Consider the following 20,656-nt stretch of genomic DNA (forward strand, 5'->3'; position numbering starts at 1 on the left):
TTGTTGTGTCATTTTATCATTGTGTCATTTTAGAGTAAGTCTTCAAATCTGGTGAAGTCTTCCAACTTTGTTCTTTTTTTAGGATTGCCTTGGCTATTCTGGCTGTGATATGTTATTGTAGTTTTATTTTGCATTTTCTTAATGACATGATATTGAGCACCTTGTGGAATATTATCCTGGAAATCCTCTTTTGTAAAATGACCGTTCAAGTCTTTTGCTCATTTTTTATTGCGTATACATTACATTTTTTATTGATTCGTAGTCATTTGTGATATTTCCAAATATGATTCTTTTTTTATACATAGGTACAGATAGCTAGTATCTTCTTCAGAGACCTTTGGATAAACAGAAGCTTTTAGTTTCATTAAAGTAAGATATCTTTTTTTATCTTTTTTATCTCCTGTTTAAGAAATATTTTCCTACTTAAAGTTCATGAAATATTTTTTCTGTGTTTTCTTTCAGATGATCTATTGTTTTAGTTATCACATTTAAGTACATGTGCCACCATTAATTTGTATATGGTGTAAAATGGGGGGGAAAACTCATTTTTCTAGCACTGTTCATTTTGCTCTAGCAACTGCCTATTGAGCCAACCATCCTTTCTCCTACTGAATTGTAATGGTTCCTTTTTTTGTAAATGAAACGATGAAATATCTTTGAGTCTCTTTCTGGACTCTATTTTGTTTCTCATTTTTTTTCCTTTTTGGCTTGTAATTAGTAGGAATTTGTAGTAAGTCTTCACTTCTGGTAGTGTAGGTCTTCCACAATTATTCTTTTTGAAAATTGTCTTGATGGCTTTAGGTCCTTTGTACTTCCATACCGATTTTAGAATCAGCTCCTCAACTACCACACACACACACACACACACAAAATGTCTGATGTGAGTATAAATGGGATTGCTCCTGGCTAACCCTCAAACTTAATATATCTCTCCTTTTATTTAGATCTGTGCTTTCAGCAATATTGTGCAGTTTTCAGTCTAGAGGTTTGTCTAACTTGATTAGGACTATTATAAGTATATTGATTTTTTTGGCTTGATGATATTACAAATGGCATTTAACTTCATTTTCAAATTGCTTGTTACAAACACAGTTGTTTTTCTATATTGACCCAGTATCCAGCAACCTTGACAAATTCACTTATTAACTTGTATAATTTGTACATTATTTTGGATTTCTTAATAATTACATTATCTACTCACACAGAGAGCTGTACTTTTTTTTTCTTAGTTGACATGTAACATTGTGTAACGATGTAACATGTAACATTGTGTAAATTTAAGGTGTACAAGTTGATTGGTACACTTAAATACTGTGAAATGATCACCATCAAAGTGTCTGTTAACACTTCCACCACTTCACATAATTACTATTTATTTTTTTGTGGTGAGAACATTTAAGATCTACTTTTTTTAGAAACTATCAAGTATATAATATAGTACTGTTACTTATGTTTCAATTATAAATGTTGTTACTTTTTCTTGTCTTATTGCACTGTTAAACTATCAGAACTGTATTAAACATTAGTGGTGATTATTGGTAATCTTCTTTTACTTATAACTTCATAGGGGGAATAGTCAATATTTCATTATTAAGCATATTAGCTGAAGGATGTTTCTGTCTATTCCTAGTTTGCTGAGAGGCTTCTTTGTTTCCTTGTTTGTTTCCTTCTTTCTCTCTCATGCATTAGTGTTGAACTTTATGAAAGTATTTCTCTATACCAATTTTCATGACATTATAAATTTCTTCCCGAATGTTAGCATACCAAAATTCATTGATTGATTTTCAAATTCCTGCAATCCTAGAACAAACTCCATTTGGTAACAACATATTACCTTTTAATATATATCACTGATTTAGCTGGATAAGATATTTTGTGATTACTTCATCTATGTTTCTTACAGATCTTAGCCTGTAATTTTCCTTTCTTTTAACAAACGTTATCGGGTTTTGGTATATGAGTATGCTAACTTCATGAAACAAGTTGTGAACGTTTCCACCTCCTCTACTTATGAAGGAGTTTGTGCAAAATTGATATCACTTCTACCTTAAAGATTTGAAAGCATTCACAAGCCATTTGGACTTGAAGATATCTTTGTAGAAAGCTTTTAGTTACACATTAATTTTCTTTAGGAGCCATAAAAATATTCTGATTTATTTCTGAATTTATCAATTTTAGTTAACTTTTAAGTACAAATTCAACATCATTGGATTTTTCCATTGTAAGTCTGATTTCTATTTTATTCATTTCTGCTTTTTTTCCTGTTTTTCTTTATTATTTCCTTCCTTATACTTTTTAAGATTTAGTTTGCAGTTCCTTTCTACAGCTTCTTGATTGGGAGCTTATTTCATTGATTTCAAACATTTATTTTCTTTTCTTACATACACATCTAAAATTATATATTTCCCTCTAATCATTGTCTTAATAATGTCTTAATAATAATCATTGATTGTTTTTTGGGTGTTGAGTTTGATAAGTTCTTTGCATATTTTGGATACTAACCCTTTATCTGATATGTCATTTGCAAATATTGAAGTTATTATTATTAGTGATGGTGATGGAAGCTCTGGTAGTGATGGAGGCAGCTCTGGTGAGCTGCCCTTAAGTGGTACTTCCCTTGTCTACATTTCTCTCTTTTTCTCTGTGTCCACTGTCCCTGTAGGATGGCTCTGAGTTTGCCTCTTGGTAGTCCCCATGGCCCTCAGTTCAGAACCAACTCCTGTAGGGTGGGGCTCTACTCCCCAGGATCAAGCATCTTCAGGCCTTGAGCCAGCTGGGGTTTGGCCAAGTTCACAGTGGCACCATGAACTTTGTTCTTTTCCATTTTGCCCTCTGCCAGTGAACAGCTGCTGGTTGTGACTTTCCTTGGCCTCTGTTCCTGGGTCAGAGAGCAAGGCTGGTTTTGTCCCCTGCCTCTGTGGCACACTGTCAATCATATTCCCTGTAGCATGAGTCCCTAGCCCACCACTCTCCATTCCTTAGGTGGAGCCCAGTGAGCTGATTGTGCTAACCTCCACTCCATACTGCACATTTCTAGTCTATTTCTAATCCACAACAGTGGTCACTTTGTTTAGCATGGTCACATGTTAAAAGATAATTAGACTTTTATTTAGAGCAGTCTTCAGTTCGCAGAAAAATTGATTGGCAGGTACTGAGATTTCCCACATACCCCATGTCCCCCACATATGCAGTTTCCTCCACTATCAAAAAGCCAGCTGCTGTTTAAACTTCCTGTTCAAATACATTTTCAGGTTGTCAAAGATTCTCCCAGGTGTCAATTTGGTTATTTTGAAAGGAGTGGTAGTATTTTCTCCATCTACTTACTAAGCCTTCAGTAGGAAAAAAGCAAGTAATACTACTTTGTATTTTGGTTTCAAAAGAATATTGAATAAGGGAGTTAAATTAATTATGATGGTGTTGTTTCTTATACAAGAAGTATTTAACCACATTTTCTACTGAGTTTATATAAACTCAAAATCGTATTATCATTAGTGTATCATCTACAATTAGAGCATTTTATGCCAAGCAAAGAGAAGAGCTATATTTTGTAAGAAAAGCATGTTGCAATGGAAATAATAAGAAACATTAAAGAACAAAAGCTTTGTTAATGCACAAAATATATCCAAGTGTTTAAGAAACTCTTAAAATGCAGCCTATTAATTTACTAACTGGATGTCAGTTCACTGTGAGGACTAAAGTAGAAGTTTAATATATTAGAGAATATAGAAAGTAGAGGTAACAGAGTGGCACCAGTTTTAGGTAATATTTCATCTAATTCATAATCATTGTAAAGAGCACTTCACCAAGAAAATAATCCTTGTTTTGGTCAGATGGGTTTTTTCATTCACACTATGTCTGTACATCAGATGACTACATCTACCTCCTCAGGTTTGCCCTCTCTGCTATCATTATTAACAGTGGGGCCAGCAGGACCAAAATGGGGACAATTGAGGGAATAAAAAAAGTGAAAGGTATAATAAAGAGACCAAAATATATGTGCATGGATGGCCAGCTTTGGGCTTGTGATACATTCTTCCCATGAATTTCACTGCAGTTTTGGGTAAGATGACTCCCACCCCCCCATCCCGTTCAAAGGAGGGGCCCATGCTGATGTGCCTGATGCTCAGAGCATCTTGCTAAAAACCTGTGATGTGACGAATATGTTATTTTTCAACAATCTGGATAAAAATGCAGTCTTCTATTTTCATCACACAACTTGACTCAATCTGCAGCATGTGAGTATGGGAAGAAGAAACTGCAATAAAAACGGTCAGAGATCTGGGGCGCCTGGGTGGCTCAGTCAGTTGAGCGTCCGACTTCGGCTCGGGTCACAATCTCGCGGTCCGTGAGTTCGAGCCCCGCGTTGGGCTCTGGGCTGATGGCTCGGAGCCTGAAGCCTGCTTTGGATTGTGTCTCCCTCTCTCTCTGCCCCTCCCTTGTTCATGCTCTGTCTGTCTCTCTCTGTCTCAAAAATAAATAAATGTTAAAAAAAAAAAAAAAGGTCAGAGATGAAGTGTGTTTTAAGAGACTGAATTCTCCATTGTAGGTAAATAATGTTTAGAAAGGTAAATCGTTAGATTTTGATATTGATAAAACATTTTTCAAAATTCAAAATAAATAAGAATAATCAATTTTTGACAGGCTCTGAGTGCTTAAAATAATTTTGCTTCCACCATAGCACATGCTATGTGCTTGACACTGACTCCACTGAAACTGAGTTCTAAGTGAATTCATAAATATTAGAGATCATTGTGTGTTGTAAAAAATGATTTAAAAAGTCGATAAAATGACATCTGTTTTTTCTTCCAAGATTTTATTTAAGTTCAAGTTAGTTAACATGTCCTGCGTTATTGGTTTCAGAAGCAGAATGTAGTGATTTATCATTTACATACAACACCCAGCGCTCGTCACAAATGCCCTCCTTGATGCCCTTCACCCATTCGACCCAACCCCCCATATACCTCCCTTCAGCAACCCTCCATTTGTTCTCTATAGTTAAGTCTCTCATGGTTTGCCTCCCTCTCTGTTTTTATTTTATTTTTCCTTCACTTCCCCTGTGTTCATCTGTTTTCTTTCTTAAATTCCACATATGAGTAAAATCATATGGTATTTGTCTTTCTAAGCATATACTTATTTGCTTAGTATAATACACTCTAGTTCCATCCACGTTGTTGCGAATGACAAGATTTCATTCTTTTTTGGTGGCTGAGTAATGTTCCATTATATACATATAGCTCCCATGTTCTTTATCCATTCATCAGTCAATGGACATTTGGGTTATTTATGTAATTTGGCTATTGTTAATAGTGCTGCATAAATATTGGGGTGCATGTGCCCCTTCAAATCAGTATTTTTTTTGTATCCTTTGAATGAATACCTGGTAGTACAATTGCTAGATCATAGGATAGTTCCATTTTTAACTTTTTGAGGAGCTTCTATGCTGTTTTATAGAGTGTCTGTACCAGTTTGCATTCCCATCAACAGTGTAAGAGGGTTCCCCCTTCTCTGTATCCTTGCTAGCATCCATTGTTTCCTGAGTTGTTAATTTTAGCCGTTCTGACAGGTGTGAGGTGGTACCTGGTATCTGGCAGTGGTTTTGATTTGTATTTCCCTGATGATGAGTGATGTTGAGCATTTTTTTCACGTGTCTGTTAGCCATTTGAATGCCTTCTTTGGAGAAATGTCTGTTCATGTCTTCTGCCCATTTCTTCACTGGATTATTTTTGGGAGGTTGAGTTTGATAAGTTATTTATAGACTTTGGATACTAGCCCTTTGTCTTATATGTCATTTGCAAATATCTTCTCCCATTCTGTAGGTTGTCTTTTTAGTTTTGTTGATTATTTCCCTTGGTGTACAGAAGCTTTTTTTCTTGATGAAGTGCCAATAGTTCTTTTTTGCTTTCATGTCCCTTGCCTCTGGAGATGTATCTGGTAAGAAGTTGCTGTGACCAAGATCAGAGAAGTTGCTGCCTATGTTCTCCTCTAGCATTTTGATGGTTTCCTGTCTCACAGTTAGGCTTTTCTTCCATTTTGAATTTATTTTTGTGTATGGTGTAAGAAAGTGGTCCAGTTTCATTCTTTTGCTTATTGCCATCCAATTTTCCCAACACCATTTGTTGGAGAGATTGTCTTCTTTCCATTGGATAGTCTTTCCTGATTTGTTGAAGATTAGCTACCCTATAGTTGTGGGTCCATTTCTGGGTTCTCTATTCTGATCCATTGATCTATGTGTCTGTTTTTGTGCCAGTACCATACTGTCTTGATGATTACAGCTTTGTAATATAGCTTGAAGTCTGGAATTGTTTTCTTTTTCAACATGATTTTTGATACTCAGGGTTTTTGTGGTTCCACACAAATTTTAGAATTGTTTGTTCTTGCTTTGTGACAAAATGCTGGTGGTGTGTTGATAGGGATTGCATTGGATGTACAGATTGCTTTGGGTAGTTTAGACATTTTAACAATATTTGCTCTTCTAATCCATAAGCATGGAAATTTTCTCCATTTCTTTGTTTCTTCTTCAATTTCTTTGAAATGATGTGATCCATGCAAGTGACTCACATGCTGTTTTTGTACTTGCAGGTTTTAAATCCATTCTACGTGTTCCAAGCCTTTACCCTAACTTTGTGGCTGTCTCAAGGTTACATAGAATACTCTGTGGCCATCATCATCTTGTCTATTATCTCCATTGTCTTAAGTGTGTATGATTTGCGACAGGTAAGAGCTAAAATCACAGTTGGGTTCTATTAAGCTTATGGTGCACAAGAAGCAAAGCCTCTGGGTTTTCCACTGACAGCAAGGAGTAGCTTTGTGAAACTTAAGTCATAAAGCAAAAAAAAAAAGGGCTTACTAAATGTAAGAACTCAGGAGATCTTCAGAAATAGCAGGTAGATGTAAATGTCTTTGAAAACCTGGATTTATCGACTGAAGGCTGACCCGCATACAGTGTTCAGAAGGACTCTGAGGCTGTATCTGAGTATGGTGGGAAAGAATGCTTTGATGGATTAATGATGACAGCATACCTTTCCATCATTGTTCATCTCATAGCTAAATTTTTTTAAATGTTTTAACTTATTTTTGAGACAGAGACAGAGCATGAACAGGGGAAGGTCAGAAAGAGAGGGAGACACAGAATCTGAAGCAAACTCCAGGCTCCGAGCTGTCAGCACAGAGCCCGACATGGGGCTTGAAGTCACAGACTGTGAGATCATGACCTGAGCTGAAGTCAGATGCTTGACCGACTGAGCCACCCAGGCGCCCCATCTTGTAGCGATTTAAAGTCTTCCTTTTTAAAAAATAGTCTTCTTTTTTAAGTTTATTTATTTTGAGAGAGAGCAAGTGAGCATGAGCAGGGAAGGGGAAGAGAGAGGGGGAGAGAGAGAATTCCAATAAGGCAACATGGGTCTTGATCTCATGAAATACTAGATCATGACCTGAGTTGAAATCAAGATTCAGACGCAGCTGACTGAGCCATCCACGTGCCCCAAAATAATCAGTCTTCTAAATGAGATAGCAGTGCATTCTGAAATAGAATTTTGCTGAATATTACTTATAACTCCACAGTCCCTGCAAGTCTCAGCCCCCACAGTATCTTTCTAGAAAACGTTTGGCTACTTTGCTTAAGAATCATCAGCCTGAAAATCAGGAGGCAACCCCAAAAACGATGTCTCACTGTATTTTCTGTATGTTTTTGAAAACTTGACTATGGAATTAGCTTTGTAGAGATGGGGCTGGGGGCTGGGCATTGTTACGGTACACTGTGTCAGCCTGTCAACTCTACTGCACTGTTGAAACCGCCTAGTCTCAAGTTTCATCCTTCATCTCCAGGGAAAAAAACTAAGATCCAGGGAGCTTGTTCCAAATCAGAGTTTGGTTTTGTGACAGAGTCAGAGCTTCTGGCTCCTCATAAAATGAAATTCTGCCACATGTGCGATATTTCCTTAGCATAAGGCACTTTCCAAAGTAGTGTCACAGCTGGGAATGAAAGTCAAACACAAGTGTTGAGAAGGGAGATGAGTTCTCGATGTCCACACAGTGAGCACTGGGCACAAGTCAGAAAGGCAGACGTGGGGCCTTTACATAAGCCTAACTGAAAGGGAGCTTTCATTCCTATTCCATTTCAGTGGCTCAACAATATTAAATCTAATATCGGCTCGTTATCTGGTTTTAGATCCTACAAATTTTGAGTTATGAAGTCTTTGATGAGAAATGAAAGACAATAGATATGTAAAGAGTTAGGAAACAGGATCTAAAAATGAAAAGTTAGATGAATGGAGATACTTTGAGCTGGAGACCAGGCTACTAGGACTTTGTTTTGTTTCTGGTTTTCTGCCTTTTTAAAAAGTGAGTACCTAGGTGTGTTTTTTCACAAACTAATTTATATCCCAAAGATGTGAAGAGTGACCAGCAACTTGCCTGGATGCCGAGACCTGGGGGAGAGTAACTGTCTTTCTGGTGAACTCTGGGCCTTTGAGCAAAAGCATGACCATAGACACCAAGACAATAAAGATCTGACTATTCTGCTGAGTCTCAATAGAAAAGTAGAGTGTCCTAAGCTTTTACCTTAGTCATTTGATAAAGGTATGTAATGTGAAGCCAGCAGATAGAATTTCTAGTTTCTGGGTTTTGAGAAATCTTTCCTTAATAGAATATCTGATTTGATACGTGCAAGCCATTCATACACTTTCTGGCTTAAGTCACACATCAGTGAATACAGCCCTTCTCGCATGTCGTTCCTTCCACTGGGGCGACATCTACGCACAGTCACCCGGATATATCGTCATAAACCATCCAAGTGTTCTCAGGAAAAACACAGAACTCTCTGAGGCCTTTTGGGAGGGAGAACTTATCTAGTCAGATTGAAAACCTCCCCCTTACCTCTCCTGTTTGTGTTACTTGGTGCTGTTATAATCAGTTTCCTCATCTGTAGAAGGTGTGTATGTGTGTGGGCACGTGAGTGTGTGTTGGTGTTAGAGTTGAGCGAATTAAATGAAACAATCACTTTGAATACTTATATTTCTGGTACATAGTAGGCACTTAGTAAAATGTTAGTTCTTGTTATCATTGATATTGCTGTTGCTGTTTTTATTATTAAAAGTTAGGGAAAGTTGGCAAGGGACAGATGGGAGGGGGAGGGGGTACAGAGATTGAAGAGAACAGGAGGCAGCATGGGACCATCAGGACAGGGCTGGTAACAACCGCTGGTTCACTCATATGAGCCCGAGGACTCTGTTTTCCTTGGGCTCACTTTCCTCAGCTATATGCATGGTGGAGGTTATACCCTACTTTTTTAGGTCTCACCATTTTAGGATTCTATCATTTTGCCAGGGCCACTGACAAGGAATGAAAAAAAGCCCTTGAAAACTTTAGAATGCTAGTAAGAAATTTTCTGGCCACTGGAAATCTGAGAGCATGTGCTGCAAACTGGAGTTAATTCCTATTGGACCCTAATAGTGTTCACTTGGACTTTAGTCCTAAACTACTCAAGTCAAGATGTGTATGAAGAATAGAAACCTGTCTAAATTACCCTAATCATCAAAGGGATATGTACTATAAATATGTACCAGTAGCTCATAGGACCCAAAGACATGAAGTACAGTGGACTTTAATGGAGCCTGTACCCATGAACTTGGGTTACTCTCTCCAGCCTCGTATTCCCTGACAAGCATGAAAGTAGTACACATATTTTGGGGCAAGCACTGCAACCCCCCTCCTCTTAGAACTCTGGCAGCCTGCAACTAGTTTGCTCTAGGTGGCTCTCTCTTTCCACTGGCACACATAGTTGGAACGGGGGTATCTGACCCAGCGGAAGCCAGTCCATCAGCAGGAATGATGCCCATATATCTTTTAGCCTGGGATCCAAGCCTAAGACTTGAAGCTATCTGTCATGCTCTGTCAGGAATGTGATCTGAAAAGTGATGCTAGGACCAGGGTGGCAACCCTTGATCCTTGTGTGTGGACAGAAGAGAAAAAAACTGGCACAAAGAACGAACCAAATACACAGAGACACAGAGGTGAGCCATATGGAGCCCAGCAGAAAGGGAGAGGGCAGAGAGACAGAGACCGAATGAATAACCTACTCTTCATAGCATTTCCTGCTCTTGTTTGAAGCCTTTGGGAGCTCTGGCTTCACTTCCCACCTTAGGTTAGTGAGATGTCCCTGCATCTTCACAATTTCTCATCTGCTTAAACCAGTTTAACCAATTTCTGTTGCCTGTAATCAATGGGTCCTAAGTAAATGTGGTGTTACCACTTGATGTGTTACACCCCTTACAATATTTCCACATATTTCCCCTGACTTAAATACATACTTCCCATCTACATGTTTATGACAAATTTCAGTCTCTCCTCAAGTTCCTTTACACTATTTTTTTTCATTTGGAACGTAGGTATAACTGTCTTTAAGGAAACAGAAAAGAAATATAGAGATTCCTGTGTGGGAGTTGGGAAGGGTTACAGAGAAAAGAGGTTTGATTCAATACTCTAGAGGGCAATGTTTCAGTGAGAGAATTAGTCAAGATTCCTAAGCTCCTGACCCATTAAGTCAAAATATCCAAGGTAACAAGAGGAATCTGTGCTTTTTCACAGTTTCATAACAGGTGCTTGTCATGCATTCTGAAAGCTTAAGAGCTGTTGTTCCAGAGGAATCCACCAAAAGACAAATTCAAGCACTAAGATCCCCAATACATATATTTATTTATTTATTTATTTATTTATGTCATCATTAGCTAAATATATATTTCATTTTTTCTCCTCTATAAGATGCAGAGAAATACAAGTTTATGTGGAGATTTACTTATGTATTTATTAATTTGTTTCAATAAAACAGGAACATACTTTGTACATTAATCTGGAACTTGCATTTGTCACTTTACAATAAATATAACGGCTATCTACCAAGTAAATAAATAATTCTAAATCACGTTTAAAAATAACGGTGTGAAATTCCATGGTATATCATAATTTGTTCAGCCATTCGTTTATTTCTAGAAAATAGGGGGCTTCCTTTCCAATTTTTGCCACCACAAGTATGCTGAATTACACACAACTACAATATAGATGTGTCCTTACATATGAGTGTTTGCATTTGTTTTTAGTAAAATAATCAAAAGCCAGGTTGCTGAATCAAAAGGTATGTATATTTTGGATGTTAATAGATCCTGCGATATTTATTATTTTCTTAAATAAAATAACGGCAACATATGAGAGTATCCATTTCTCCAGATCCTCACCAGTGTTATATATTGATGTTTAAATTTTTTTTAGTCTAATGTATTTTAAAAAAATTGTGTCCCAATGATGTTTTAATTTATATTCCACTAATTATTAGTGAGATTAGATACATTTTCCTCCAAAAGATATATGCATTTTTGTTTTCTATTTATTGTCTCTTTATATCCATCATCCATGTGGAAAAGTTTTCTTTCTTAGTCTATCATTTTTCCTCTGACTTGACTTTTGTCAGATATTTTAAAATGTGTGCAGTCAAATATGTTTCTCTTTTTTCTGGGTTTCTGCCTTTCTTGTTTTGCTGCTCAAGTGCTCTTCTAAAAGTAGGCATGCTCTGTTCTATTTGTAATTTTCTCAATATTTATTTTAAAATCTTTAATGAATCTTAAATATTCAGGTTCTTCATCTTAAAATCCCTACATGTCTTTGTTTAAAATAGTAACTGACCTGGGAACTTCACTTGATGGCAGAACTGCAAAAGCTTTAACAAGGAGACATTAATTCCATTAGCAGTTAATATTTGGGTTTTTTTTCCAAGTTTTATTGATTTATTTTGAGAGAGAGACAGTGCGAGGGGGGAGGGACAGAGAGAGAGAAATACAGAGAATCCCAAGCAGAGTCTAAGCTGTCAGCACAGAGCTTGATGGGGCACTTGAACCCACAAAACCGTGACATCATAACCTGAGCCGAAACCAAGAGTCGGACTGTTAACTGACTGAGCCACCCAGGTGCCCTTGCAGTTAATATTTGTTAACAAAAGCTTATCAGACCCAAACTCTAAGGGATCTTGTAACATTATACAAAATGGGCCAGTTGCCTGAAACTATTTTTGCAGTTTAAATCACAAATGCTCACCAATCAATATTTATTTAGCACAATTTGTAACGGGCTCCCCCCGTCTGTGACAGATGTGCTTGTGTGGGGCATGGCAGCCTCTAAAATGATACGCATGTGGTTGTGGTGTCCTCCCACCACCTGAGACGGAGGGATGGGGACAATCAGGGAGGTGAAGTGACTTGCTCGGTAATCGTGGCTATAGATCCCAGCCCCGGGTTTCCTGATTCTACATCAAGTACTTCACACTGTCCCACGGAGCAAAATCTCAAAGAGACCTATGCGTTTCCTTGCAGCAGTAAACGATTGATAATTTTATTACGAAAATATTTGGGAAAGGGGCTGCTAGAAATGGAAGGAGCATCTACTGTCATTTACAAATCATGCTAAAGATATAACAGCTTTTGAAAATTGCAAGAGGGGAGGTGTTTGCAGGAGTGGAATAAACTATCTTTCTGCATCTACTGTGGCCCCAAATCATGCAGCAAAGAGAGAGGCACCTTGCCTACGCCAAGAAACACCCTCGGCAGCCCCTCTCTAGCAAGTTTGGTGTAGGTATGAGTGTAAATTGAGCTGGCACTCAACTGTATTTACACTGAGCCGTGTTGCATACTCTATTGCTGGCTCCACAGGCGGCCACTAGAGATAGCACTGAGAGTATCTGACCCATGGTGCTTTGCCTTTAGCCATGACTGAGCTGGGCTCAAAAGACACCTGAGTTAGTGCCCTCATTACTCATCTCTGGAGGAAATCCAGCCACAGCAAACACAAGGACACACAGCAACAGATGCCGGAATAATAACAATATGCAAATTAGCCTTGGAAACTGATCCTGGTCCCACTAAACCGGGACTGGAGAAACCAGAGGGGGCCTAATGAAAATCAGGCAACGAGCTTCCAAATCACGGCAAGCATCATAGCACCTGCTTTCTCCTAGCTGGTTGGTTGTCATAGAAACCTGTGTTTGTAGAGTTTCTGGGTACATTAGCTCAGAGAGGAAGCTTATATTATCCTTCTCCAGTGTTGTCGGGAGACGTGGAACAATTCAGTTCTATTAAGTAAATGTTTGCTGAGGGCCTACTATGTGACAGACTCCAGGGGTACATAGATGAGTGTTTGGCTCTTTGAACCACCTGCCTCACACAGGAGACCTGACAAGAAAACGCCTGTAATGGAATTGGTCATACACTAATACAGGCGGAAACACAGGGAGCAGAACAATGAATTCTTTCTGAGATGTTAGAGACTTATGGAGTGGCGGTGACGTTTGAGCCAGACTTTATGTGAAGGATTAGGAGTTTGCTGGTAGAAAACCTGGGTGAGCATTCCAGGTAATAGCTTGAACGAAGGCATGGAAGCATGGCAGGTTTCGCAGAATGCTAAGCCTGATGAATAAATCCAGCTTGATGCCATAATGATTTTTGAGAGGGCATTTTGAACTTATACTTCACCACTTCCAAATGTGTTGATTATCATCCTCTTAAGCTAGGGTGAAATTCTCATGGCAGTGGCTAGAAGAGTTTGCTAAGCAAGAAAGTAACTTAAAGAAATTTATAACAAAGGAAGGTTATTTATCTTCTTAAAGGAAAAAAGCTATTTTCAAACACTTTAGGGGAACATATTCATCAACAGAAAAGGCTTTAGAGTCAGATAAACCCAGGTTTTACTGTCAATCTTAATACTTAGTAAGTAAATGATTGAAGACAAGTTACTTTAACATTTCCAAGACCCTGGTTTGTTTTTGTTTTTTGTTTTTTGTTTCTTTTTGGTCATTTTATTTTGTTATATGTACATTGGAGACAATAACATCATAGGATTATTTTGAGGAGAAAAAAAAAATCAAGCAATACATTTCAAGTGCTTACAACAGTGCCTGGCACGTAGGAGTTGCTTACTGTTTTAAACTGCCTAATAATAATACTGTGAGCCATTTATAAACCCCAGGTTATTTCTTCTATGAAGTCTTAGGGGCTTTGACTAAATCTCTGATATGCAAAACATATCCGTATCAGACATGTTGAGTTTTGAAGGAGCTTGAAAATGATTCAATTCAATGTCATTTGTTTACAGAAAGAACAAGTAACATAAAGTGAAATTTCTTATATACAGGTACATGGCTGGTTAGTGGGTAAACTTGACCCACGACTCAGGAGTCCTGAATGAATCCAGTGTTCTTGTCCCAGAACCACGGCTGACTTTCTCGCTATTACCCATCAGTAAAATGGATGCCCCAATAGGGAAGCCTCAGAAAGTCAAGTTAGGGCAATGACTATGTACCTAACAAACAGCAGTAGCATTTCTTCCATTCAGTTGTTCCAAATGATTGAAGTGTTGCCTTTCCTAAAAAAAATGGAGTAAATAAGAAATTGTTCTGTATAAATAGAAACACCAAATTTATTAATTTCTCTCAAGAGGAAAATTGTGTAATTGTGTGTAATGTTTATCTGGTGACATTGGCTACCTTAAAAATCATCAAGAGGGCAGATAAAAATAATTTACCCTATCATCTAAAAGGGAAAGTTTTATACTTGAATTAGGTTAAGCTATGTTTAAAGTACTGTTGACGGTATTCAGATCTCTTCTACTTAGAAGTATCCAAGTAAGTGACGTCCATACAGAAGGAGGCAGTGCCTTCCAGGGATGCCTCTGCCAATGGCGTCGCCTACAGTCAGTGTATGGAACTGTGTGGACAATTTGCCCTCACTCCTCTGCCTTCCTGTCTCCTGAGTTATCCCAGTAGATGCTGCCTTCGCTTCTCCAGGCTGCTTCCATTTCCTCCACTTAGCCCAGGGTGGTATCTCAGTGAATTCCACCCTAAGCAAATCTTCCAAGGGGATGCATTAGACAAAACAATGCTGTTTTTGCAACAGCAACTTTCTTATTAATCATTAACCCTTGCTGAGCTCTTACCATCGTAATGAGTAATATCCAACCCTCTAGAAGAGGTACTGTTAATATCTCCACTTTCAGATGAGGAAAAGGGAGTTAACTAAGCTGAATAATGCCTAAGGGGAAGCACTAGGGTTCTGGAGCATCATGGCTTCAGTCTCCAGGCTGACCCAATAGGAAAATCCACCAGTTTGTAAAGGAGGGGATAAAATTCCACGTAAAATCAAAACATAACTCAAATATTCCCAGGCTTTTACAATGGAAAGATCAAATTCATTTTTGTTGTTTTATAGACAGGGAAACGGGTACCGAGAGGGAACCTAATCTGTTCATGGTCTTGTTCTTCCCTTGTGTCATCGTGCGCCCTTAAGAAGTACAACCTCGGGGACTTAGCGTTGGTCCTTGGGGACAGTGGTTGTGCATTATGTTTCCTGGAATTGAAATAGCACTAAACTAATTACCATATTTGTTGCTATAAGTCGGGGGTTGGCTGCGGTAGGAATTGGGGCAGGGAAGCAGAAACGCTAGAGTGTGAGCCTTTGCCCAAGGAAGTTTTGCTGTGTGACAGGCTTGGTATTTACAGTATTGAGATCATGTGGTTTTCCGGTTATGGACTATCTGATACTTAAACGTTGACTTTGAATTGGTAGCAATCAGTGAAGCTGCACAACCTTGTGGAGGATCACAACAAAGTCCAGGTTACAGTCATGGTAAAGGACAAAGGTACGTGATATGTTCTGCCATCTTCAGCATCCTGATATTTCAGAGTGGAATCAGTCCCATTTGTTATCGATTATTAGTTGAGGAGAAAACCTCTTCTGATGAAACCCAGGACGGAGGCTAAAGTAAGGTAAATAAGACTTTTAAGATGACAAACTTAAGGAGGAAAGGTCAGGCAAACGCTGACCTGCTTTTCCAGGACCCAGACGGTGAGCACCTCACTGAATTTTGTACCCTGAGTACCTTGCATGCCTCCTCCTGATTGAACCATTTTGACCCAGTGTCTGAGTCACTTCCAATTCCCTCTGCCTTCCCATATTTCACTCACTGGAATGTTACTGGGTAAGCTTTCTTGAGGCGTTTTGATTTCCCCAACTAATGATCCCAAACAGACCTTGAATTCTAACACTTCAATCTGTTATCCAGAATCCAGACCCGAAGAATGCTTGTAAATGGTATTTGCTCTGACTTACCTTGGGTTGGGGTGGCCATGGCTCTCTGTAAGGAGCAGGGAGCTGCAGCCCAGAGTAGCAGAAACTGGCTGGGTGGTTCATCCCAACAAGTGCCCTCCTCCCAGTGCTCATCCCAGTGCTCATCCCAAGTGCCCTCCTCAATGCCCATCACCCACTTTCCCCTCCCCTGCAACCCCCATCAACCCTCAGTTTGTTCTCAGTATTTAAGAGTCTCTTGTGGTTTGCCTCCCTCCCTCTCTGTAACTTTTTTAAATTTTTTTCCCCTTCCCCCATTCTTAAGTAAAAACAGGAAAAGGTCAGCCAGTCACGGGAACTTTGTTGTGTAGGTTTGCAGAAGCTGGAATCCCATCTCTTGGTTCCTGGGGATACTCTTATTCTTCCAGGAAAAACTTCATTGCCATGTGATGCTATCCTGATTGATGGAAGCTGTGTGGTGACTGAAGGCATGCTCACAGGTAGGCCATTGCCATGGAGCTGCTTCTTTCCTGTCCAACATCTCGGCCAAGAGCAAAGCAGATCAACATATCCTTACCTGCCTGATATTAAGATTTTGAAAGATAGGTGAGGTAGACACGGCTAGGCTATTCATGCAGGTGAAGACTCCATAAATGCAAACGGGATAAAATATATCCCATTTATATAATGTATACCCGTAATATAAGAATCAAATGATAATAAATACAAAATTAGAAGAAAAGTCTAATATATGTGATTGGTTAATTTCCTGATGCGTGGGGTGAATAAGATCGTTTGGTTCAGAGGACGGTGAGAGAATAGACTACTTGATGCATGATGTCTTCATAAACATGAGCATGGTTTACACACCTATCCAAACAGAACACAACCGGAAACCAACAACTCTTATAATTGGCAGGATGCAGAGATTTTATACAGCCCTGCTCTCTGTAGATGGAAAACGGAGCCCCAGTTTTTGCTGGAAGAGTATTGAGTTGAACCTTCAGGAAAGTCAGTGTAACATTCTGTTCTTTAGAATTGTGTTTCCAGTTGATCCGACCAAGCAGAAAGCCAGTTTTCTTGTAACAACGATTTGAACTGTCGTCCTTGCTCTCATTTGCGCTTTGTAAAGTTCACTTGAATTTGTGTAATTAGGAAGGCACTATTTAGAAAATATTCTTTAGGCAAAAACCAAAACACATGGGACATCATGATGAGAGAAGAAACTATACAACAACACAAAAATAGAAAGAATGTGTCTTTCGTGCTTACAAATTGTTGTATTTTTCTGTTCCCAAGTTGCTAAAGACAGGAAAACACACACACACACCTTTTTAATATCACCTAAATGTAAAGAGAATCATCGATTCCTAAATTGTTCAACACAAGCAGATTTCACATTAAAAATGGGTCTGCTTAATTTAAAATTGAGACAAGGAAATGTAGTAAACATAACTATGCTCGGTATAATTACAAAATGCCCCTTTAGTGTGTTGAAATCTAACTGCCTTATAATGATAGTGATGAGGATTTGCATACTGATGATATCTTTCATCCGGAATGTTGCCATAGCACCCAACGTGCAAACCTCATGCCCAAGAAAAACTGGCCTCCTAAACCAAAGACAGCAACTGTCTCACATTTCCCAGCAGCCTGCCAGTGAAGAATGGCTTCTCTCATTGGTGACAGAGCATGGCTGTGAGAAAAAAGGGAAGGAGAGATCGCAGTGTTTACTCCGCTGGGTCTACTGACTGGGGTGCTTGGTTCTTGCCTTACTTCTGAGGAAAACTCAGAGAAAGAAACGGTAGAGTTGGCAAACAAAGCTGCCTTTCAATGTGCAAAACTGACCTAAAATGATCTTAAGCAGTGAGTGGCTTTTCTTAGGTCTACTTCTAGAAAAAGAAGGTCACCAGCATTAATATCTGTGTAAACTATGTACTGGTAAAAATCCGTTTTAGAGACAGACACATAAAATAGAAATATACTTCTTTCTCATTGTTTTCTTTGGAAAGATCTAAGACCATCATACTCTAAATACTTTATTACATAGTCTACATAGATCTGCCCACTCACGTATACATTTGTAAAAAGGATCCTGATTGAACAATAAGATTATGCTTAGATTCCTGAAACTGCATATGTCTTCCTCGAGCATTTGTCCAAGAATGTGACTCAGGTTTTTTTTTTTGTTTGTTTTTTGGGTTTTTTTTTTTTTTTTTTTTTGTCCCATGTGCAAACCAGTCTTTCGTATATATAGAGGTCTTTATTTAGAAGAGAATTAGCAAATACTCCAAACATCTTTAGAGCAATGAATGTTTTATAAATAATTTTTATATCTCACTTCATCATAGGATAAACAAATTAGGAATTATAATGCCCAATTTACAAATGAGGAAATGCAGGTGAGAAGGGACCAGACTGCCCAGCTAGCCAGTATCAGGGCTGGAGGTGGTATTTTTTGCTCCCAGACGTGAGGGGCCACCGGAGTGAGGAGGAAGCAGATTCTAAGAGGGGTAGAGCTGACATTCCTTGTGCCTCCTCATCTTTTTCTCTCCACTGGGTAGTCCTGCCCATAACACACGTCCATTGTAGGGTCTTCTTCATCCTCCTCTCCTTAGCCTCGTCCTACTGCCATAAGCTCAACTATGCAAGAAACGTAATCGTATAACTACACTTACTTTTTAATTTTTGCTCCAAATCTTGCCATCCTTGAAAGTAAGCAGTGTTGCAAAGTATCTGGTCCAAGTCAGACAGTTGTCCCCACCAGTTGGCAGGTCTCCTGACTCAAGTCTGGCTACTTGAAGTTGTGCAAGGCACTGGGGAGGTGGGTCTGTCTAGGGCAGCCCTCCGTTCGGTTGCTTCCACTCTGCTCTGGGCTTGAGAAATGTCCCAAGCCTATCTCCCTGTAAAAGGAGGCCTACTGATGCCTCTTTCTCTGTTTTCACAAACTTCTAGGGTCTTTCCTTACCTTACTTTTGTGCCGGCCCCTTCTCTCAAGTACACACAACATCTAAGCTTCCTTTGGATTTTCTTCCAACTCCCAATCTAGGGATTTTTATGTAGCTAGAAAAGTAGTGGAGGGAAGGCAGGTGAACGGGAAAGCTTTGTTCTTATTCTCATGTAGTCTCTAAAATTCATGGTCAAACTTACGAATGATGTGTAAAACCCAGAAGCCAGCTATCAACTTCTCTATCCTTTCTGCCTCTGGAGGCAATGGGCTCCTTCAAGATCTAGCTCCTCATAAAGTGGTCAAGAGGCAAAAGGGGGAAATTATGTGGGGGAAATTATGTTAATGCCTGGAAACTTTCTTTTGGCACAAAAGCTAATTTTTCTTATTTCTTATATGTATTAGGCACTATGCTAATATTTTACGTGTATTATTTCATTCAACCTATGAATCTATAAGGTGGGAGAATCTGAGGGCCAGAAAGGATAAGTAATTGGCCTAAAGTCACACAGCTTAAAAGTGGTAGAGTTGCTATTTGGATTCATTTGTTTATTCATTCATTCATTCATTCATTCCACAAATGTATATTAGCTCCTATTCCAGAATGCTCTACTATGTGCTAGGGATACAACAGTGAACAAGGCAGATAATAATCTGTCTTCATAGAGGTGATGTTCTAGTGGAGACAAAGAAAACATGAAAATAGGTAAATGACATAAATTTCCAATGCTTATAAATTCTATGAAGAAGCGAAAACACTCAAACCCAGGCCTTTTGACCTGGGAGCCTATGCTTGAAACTACTGCTCCCTCATTCTCTTAGAGGTGATTATGGCAGAGAGTGGCAGGATTCATTCACTCTGCCACAATCCCCTCCTTCTCCCTCTACTCACAGAATCAGCGATGTATTTGAAACGTGTGTGTGTGGTGGGGGGGAAGTATGCAGAGATCCCAGTTGGGTACACAGAAATTTTCCTAAGTGGTGATTTCCCATTTACATCCTGTCCGACAAGCTTATAATGAGTTAATGAGTCTTTTCCCTCTTCCTTTTTCCTTTCCTCCAGTCTCTCACTTCTCCTTTTCTTTCAGTTATTCATTTGCCCATCCACTTATTCAGTAAAGGTTCAGAAATGCCTCCTCTGCGCCAGGCACTATGTTGTGTGCTGGAGTCACCAAGACAAATGAGAGATGGCCACTGCCCTTACACAGCTCACAGTCTAATGGCCCCAGAAGTAGAAACAAAGAAGGGCATGGCATTTCAAACACTGCTTCCATGCAGAGGCACTGGCTCACTGGGGACAAGGGAGAGTATCCCGCTTCACAGCACCAGGACTTCCGGGTCCTAGAAGCCAGGTGAAGTGGATGATGAATGTTTTTCCTTGTGAAACACTCTCCGGGCTACTTAGAACTCCATAGATTTGTAGGCAAATTGTCCTTTCTTGAGATTCCAAGAAAGGCCAAGCATGAGGCTCCTTATTAATATGCGAGTAGTGTAAAAGAGACTTGAAAGTCATTTCTGTGTAAAATCATATCTGATTTGAATGTTATCTTTGGAACATTATCTCCAAATGGCTTCCATCCCTGGTTGATTGAATGTCTGCCTGCCACGAATG

At 39.1% G+C, this 20,656-nt stretch overlaps 1 protein-coding gene across 1 annotated transcript in view; it reads left to right on the forward strand.

The window, feature by feature from the left end:
- Positions 1 to 6,459: 6,459 nt before the first annotated feature.
- The window catches only part of LOC132677873 (putative cation-transporting ATPase 13A5), a 74,930-nt gene continuing 60,733 nt past the window's right edge, over positions 6,460 to 20,656 (forward strand). Inside the window, exons 1-3 of the mRNA XM_078453124.2 lie at positions 6,460 to 6,714; positions 15,600 to 15,672; positions 16,469 to 16,597. Of these exons, the coding sequence (XP_078309250.2) occupies positions 6,544 to 6,714; positions 15,600 to 15,672; positions 16,469 to 16,597 (373 nt within the window). The 5' untranslated portion in view covers positions 6,460 to 6,543. The remainder of the gene's footprint in view (positions 6,715 to 15,599; positions 15,673 to 16,468; positions 16,598 to 20,656) is intronic.

This window comes from Panthera onca, chromosome C2, assembly GCF_046562875.1.
Source record: "Panthera onca isolate mPanOnc1 chromosome C2, mPanOnc1 haplotype 2, whole genome shotgun sequence".
Lineage (NCBI taxonomy): Eukaryota > Metazoa > Chordata > Mammalia > Carnivora > Felidae > Panthera > Panthera onca.